Genomic DNA, 6000 nt, shown 5'->3' with positions numbered 1-6000 from the left:
AATATCAGTGTCGGTATAGAATTGGAGATGTTTGTTTCTAAATGAATCCCTATTAATCTGAAGTTCTTGTTAAGTTTGATGAGATGGTCTCTCTTTTTTTTTTTAGAGTAATCTCTTGTGTGTTTCTGTCAATATCCCACAAAATTTTGCACAAAAATGAACATGGAGCATTAGCGTGACTGCAATCTCGTCTGTCCGGTGGGAGCTCACCCCGTGTGTTTATATGCACTGCAAACACACATGCACATTCTCACACTCACTGCCCTCTTTCTCACAGACTCAAACACTTACACATTTTGTAAACGTGCTGGGACACACTGGGCCGGCTGCATACGAGCACACACGAGGCTCTGTTGGACGACGTGCTGCTGGATATATACTGTGAGAGAAACTTCCAGATAAACCAAATTTACAAATTTAGCTTTCTGAGGATAATGCCATTCACCTGCTCTTCTGCCTGTCAAAAGGAACACATTTACTTACACTCCCTCCACTGGGAGAAGCTATATTCTTATAAGCTGTATTCACTGCACAGATGACAGTCACTCTTTTGTGATATTCACCCATTCTCTGAGACTTGAGCAGAGAAAAAGGAAAGAGAGAGAGAGAGAGAAAGCAGTCAGTCAGGTTCTGGCTTGACAGGCTCCATGTCTTCACTTAATGACGCATACCGTGGTAACACAAAGCAGCAAATGAACCGTTACTTCTCCACTACCCGTGCCTTGCATTATAACTGTATTCAGCCACAACTGATTCATAAAACTGCATCTGAAAGCCTAAGCAAACACACACTTGGTAGATGGAAAAAAAGAGATTGAAATGTCATTTAATTTTGTGATCTGACAGAATAAAGACCCCCACAGTAAATCCGAGGACCAAAGAACATTTGCACATATTCCATTTGGGCTCATTAAGAGCTGAACTCCTTGTTAATCTCTTGCAAAGGTCAGATTCAACAGACCGGTGAATTTGCTTTTCTGTCTGGGCTGACTCTGTTCTACAGTTCACTGCTGCAGAGGACTTGTAGGGTTTCCCTTCCTGGTCCCATTAATTTTCACACCTTCACATGGATCACGAGTAAAACGTTTTTGCATTTTGGGGAACTTTCTCTTAACAGCATATCACATTCTCAGATCAAATCCAGATTCAACAGATTCAATTATTTTCAATCACTTACTCAACTGCTTTCCTAGTCTTTATAATTTGTGTGTGTACTTGACTTAGGCTACCTAAAGAGTCACATTTCAGACTTGAGACTAGTTAACTGGGAACCAGACAAATGCCATGTCCCCAAATGGGAAAAAGCTGATTTTTGGGTCAGTAGTTAAGGTTTGATTGAGGTTAGGGGACTAAAAAATGTACCCTTAATTCAGCTCTATAAAGTCTTGGTAATTGTTTGGTTAAGGTTAGGGTAAGGGGTTAGGGTGAGGCAAGTAGTGGTTATGGTTCGGGTAAGTCTCTATTTAATTTCCCCCGAAAGTAACCCAAGTAAACATGTGTCTCTCTTTCTGTCTGTGTGTGTGTGTGTGTGTGTGTGTGTGTGTGTGTGTGTGTGTGTGTGTGTGTGTGTGCGTGTGTGACAACATACAATATGTGACAACATACAATATTAGATAACATTACCAACTTGATGCTTTCACTTGCTTTGGAGACCAGTTCAGGAAATGGGTTTTATTCTTCATAGAGCCAGCATTTTCCCACACTTTGTCATCATCATCATCATCATCATCATCATCATCATCATCATCATCATCATACTAACCATCGTCGTCATCATTATCATTGTATTATACAAAAATGGCATAATACTGTATTCATAACAACGAAAATAGAGACAAATATTCAGACAGGTCATTTTGCACAACACACTGTTGTAAAGTAAAACGCATATCATAACTTCACTATTTCATTTATAAAAATAAAAATAACATTTACAATAAAAACATGGTTTCACTGTGTTGTTCTGTTCTGTTCAGACTTCTGAGTGATCTGTGTTGAAGCTGCGGATGGTGGAGGTTTTTGAAAAGATGCTGCATGTAAAGCTCATCCAAGCTTTTCCAAGCAGTTACACCAAGAGCGTACAAGCCAGTGACCCATGCACAATGTGTCTATGTATTTTATAATTTATGTACAATATAGTAAAAAAAAAGTATGTACATAAGATATTAGTCCATCATACATATCTTCTAGTGTCCCTCTTGCACAGTATCTTTTTGAATGACCTCCTAAAGTCATTGTTGAAGATGGTGTAGATGATGGGGTTCAGTGCGCTGTTGCAATAACCGAACCAGAAGAAGAACTTGAACAAGGTGTCGGGCACCGGGCAGGACTCGCACAGCGTCATCAGCATGTATGTAAAGAAAAAGGGAAACCAGCAGATAACAAACACTCCAATGACCACGGCCAGGACAAAGGTGAAGCGTTTCTCCCGGTTCTGTCGACCCTTCCAGCGGCTGCCCTTGGTGCTTGGAACCCTCTTTTGCACGCCATCGTCCCCCGGTTTGATTTGGCACAGTTTGGTTTTCCCCTTGGTTGATTTCTTTTTGATGGAGCATGGATTGTTCACTTTGTGGTCAGAGGAGGATGACTCCTCGAGGTCCACCCCATTGACCTCGCACTTCTCCTCATCTGCTCCACCCACTCCCTCCTTCATCTCAATGTCCCGCTCGCCATTCAGCTTCTCATGACAGAGGCGCTCCTCGGCCTCACCTCCCCCCACGCCGTTCTCCTTCTGGTTGGCAGCAGCGACGGTTGCCATCTTCGGCATCTCCTTCCTCCTGTCCCCTGGTGGCGCTCGCGTCCTCTTTTTGGCGATCTGGTAGATCCGCACGTAGACCAGCACCATGATGACGCAGGGCAGGAAGAAGGAGCCAATGCAAGAGGAGATGACGTACCACTTATCATTATTGATCTTACACACAGGGTCCTCCTCGCTGTTTTCTTTCTCCATGGTGATTAGAGGCGGGAAGGAGATAACCGCTGCAATGACCCACACTATGAAGATGATGCACTTAATGCGTCGTGGTGTCCTCTTCAGGTTGTACTCAATGGCCTGTGTGATGGACCAGTAGCGGTCTAAGCTGATGGCACAGAGGTGGGCGATGGAGGCGGTGCAGAAAAGCACATCAAGTGCCAGATATATCTCGCACCACACCTCGCCAAAGTACCAGTATCCCATGAGCTCATTGGCCAAGGAGAAAGGCATCACGAGGGTAGCCACCAAAATGTCCGCCGACGCCAGAGACACCAGGAATAAGTTCTGAGGAGCCCTCAGGGCCCGGCTTGTAAACACAGCTATGACCACCAGCACGTTGCCGAACACCGTGAGCAGAATCATGATCCCCACCAGCACGGTGAGCGGCAGGGAGACCCGCAGGCTGTACGGGGCCACATCTGGAAGAGTCTGGTTGGTCTCGTTGTCAAACGCCATTGGAGCAGATTGGCCCACTTCCTATGTGAGTTCACCTGGGGTTAACAAATATCATCACCAGGAAGGACTGAGCTACTCGCTCACAGCATGAAAGGAAGGGACTGAATCACTCCTCTGAGGCTTTCCCAGATCTTTCTCTTTCATCGTCTCCTCAAGGAGAAGCTCTTTTTATTTACAAGGCTGTCAGATCATCTGAAAATATGAGGCAACAAGAGGAAAAATCAGACACCTTCAATGCACTTTGAATGCACTCAAATATGCCTTTTATACTATTAATAGAATATAAGTATCTCAATGACAGCTATTTTCCCTGAATAATCGTAAGGGAAAAAGCAGTATAAAGTGCGAAATAATCTTACCTGAAGCAGAAAGCGGTGACACAACCTCTCCAGTGCCGGAGACGCGCGGGCATTAAACAAGCTGTCAGTGGGTAACTTCTTTAAGCAGATCAATGGGAAGCAAAGGAGATCCATGTGGCGGATGAAGCGTCTCCTCTCTCTCCTCACACTATGGTCCCTGTGCTGCATCTAGCGGGGCTCGGTAGCGGACCTAATAGAGCGCTAATCATGTTATCCGGGCGCTGCCGTGCTGCTGTCTGTGTGTGGAGTCTCTCTCCTCAGTGTTAACCAGTGTGCGCCACTCCCTCTCTTTATAGCCCGCACGCTGCAAAAAGTGTCCCGCTCACTGTGTGTGTGTGTGTGTGTGTGTGTGTGTGTGTGTGTGTGTGTGTGTGTGTGTGTGTGTGTGTGTGTGTGTGGGTCACTGTGCTTCCACAGAGTGTCAACATGGACAGACATGTGGGTCTGACAACATGGGACACCACAGAGAACAACAGCGGGACAGCTTGGCGCAGGAAATGAATTGTCATGAGGCAAAAAAATAATAATAATAACAATCTACATTTGATGTATTCATACACAGGTGGACATGCATAGGCAACATACAGGTGTTGGCCATATAAAGCTACACATGCAGCCTGCAATTTGCTACTAATCAATATGGAATTAGATTACTTTTTTGGAGTACATTTGCAAAATCAGATTATAGGTGTTCAATCTTAAAATCAATGAAGCAACACTTTTTTAAAATCAATTTTAATTGATTTTCCATTGAGCGCACAAAGAAAATACATGATTTAAGAAACTTTCAAAAGTCTTCGATAATGAATAATGAATAAAGAAATAGATCAAATGATTTAGGAAAATCAATCAAAACATAGATATGTTTTTGCAAATGGATTCTTCACACATATACACATTTAACATATACAGTATATGTGACATGGCACATAATCATAGTGATTAAAATATAAATTCTACTTCTGTTGAGCCCGTCAGTGTTCAGTACATTGGTCATCTCTTTTATAGTTATATTATGGTTGGTGTTTTTCTCATAATGGTTTGAATTAGATTTTCTCTGTCATGATACAATTATAAAATGAGACCTAATTACATAATTAAGGTTTGAAAACAGCATTTAGTGAGCGTTATGAATAAAAAAAAGCAGAACAAATGCAGTATACTTGAATCAAGAAGACAAAGATGCAATAGTATAATAGAGAGAAGAGAAATTAAAACAATTAAATCACGTCAATAAAAATAAATAAACGCTAATAAAAAGAATAATAACAATAAAAATATTATTAAAAAGGACACAACGTCACATAAAATGGGCCTTAAGAAGTGATTACACAGGTAAATGTGTAATATACAGTTACAGTTGCAGTAATAAGTGTCAACAAATAAAATTTAATCAAAGAAATTAATAATTCTAGAGAGTATAAAATTGGGGAGTATTTAGTAAATTGTTTTACTTTACACTTATAATTAAAAGAGAACAACCTGTGTTGTGGTTAATCATAATAAGTGTAATTGTCACGAAGGGTTGAATCATCAATAAGCTGCTTTTAATTTGTTGTCAATTTGGTCTGATAAAACCTGATTCAAAGGTGGTTGGTTTGATTTTAATCTCATTTTATTTTCCATAAAAAGTTCAGATGCAAGCAAAATGTGTTGGAATGTACTTCATTTTTTTGGCACTGAGATGTCAGTGACGATTTAATATGTTAATATGTTCTCTAAAATGAGTATTTCTGACACAGAGGTGAAAACTATAAAACACACACTCACAGGCAATATACACAGCACTTAAATAATAAACTACGTGGCCTGTTGGGACAGACACTTTTTGCAGTGCAGCTGCTAGACTCCGTTGCTAAGCAGCAGCCAGAGCCACACCACGTGGATTTCAACAGAGGCTCTTATTACTTTGACCAAACTTAATTTTTTTAGCCACCTTTTTAAACGTCATGTCCAACACACGAGGGAGTCCCCAAACTCACAGATCTGTATTTGATGAAGATTGTCCAAAGAAAACATCTGGCCAGGTGCTTTGGTGTTTACAGATGTGACTTGGGAGCAGTGATACAGGCAGGTGCAGGCTATTATTCATCCTCAATGTACTGAGGTCGGAGTCTAAATGAATACCTCTTTTTGGGGAGTTTTTAGAGCTTTCCTCTGTGTGTATTTAGAACAGTTGCTCAAACCTAATTGCATAGGTTGTTTGTTCCT

The 6000-nt window shown here is 41.5% G+C and overlaps 1 protein-coding gene across 1 annotated transcript; it reads right to left on the bottom strand.

Annotated features, from left to right (window-relative positions):
• Window positions 1-1624: 1624 nt before the first annotated feature.
• On the bottom strand, window positions 1625-4036 carry adra2a (adrenoceptor alpha 2A). The gene is made up of 2 exons (XM_059326457.1): window positions 3790-4036; window positions 1625-3622 (listed from the first exon to the last, which is right to left on the bottom strand). Exon 2 carries the CDS (start codon window positions 3428-3430, stop codon window positions 2174-2176), a length of 1257 nt encoding a protein of 418 aa, XP_059182440.1. The 5' UTR covers window positions 3431-3622; window positions 3790-4036; the 3' UTR covers window positions 1625-2173.
• Window positions 4037-6000: the final 1964 nt, after the last annotated feature.

This window comes from Centropristis striata, chromosome 1, assembly GCF_030273125.1.
Source record: "Centropristis striata isolate RG_2023a ecotype Rhode Island chromosome 1, C.striata_1.0, whole genome shotgun sequence".
Taxonomy (NCBI): domain Eukaryota; kingdom Metazoa; phylum Chordata; class Actinopteri; order Perciformes; family Serranidae; genus Centropristis; species Centropristis striata.
Note: the sequence above shows the minus strand (reverse complement) of the source record. Positions and strands in the feature narration are given on the sequence as shown.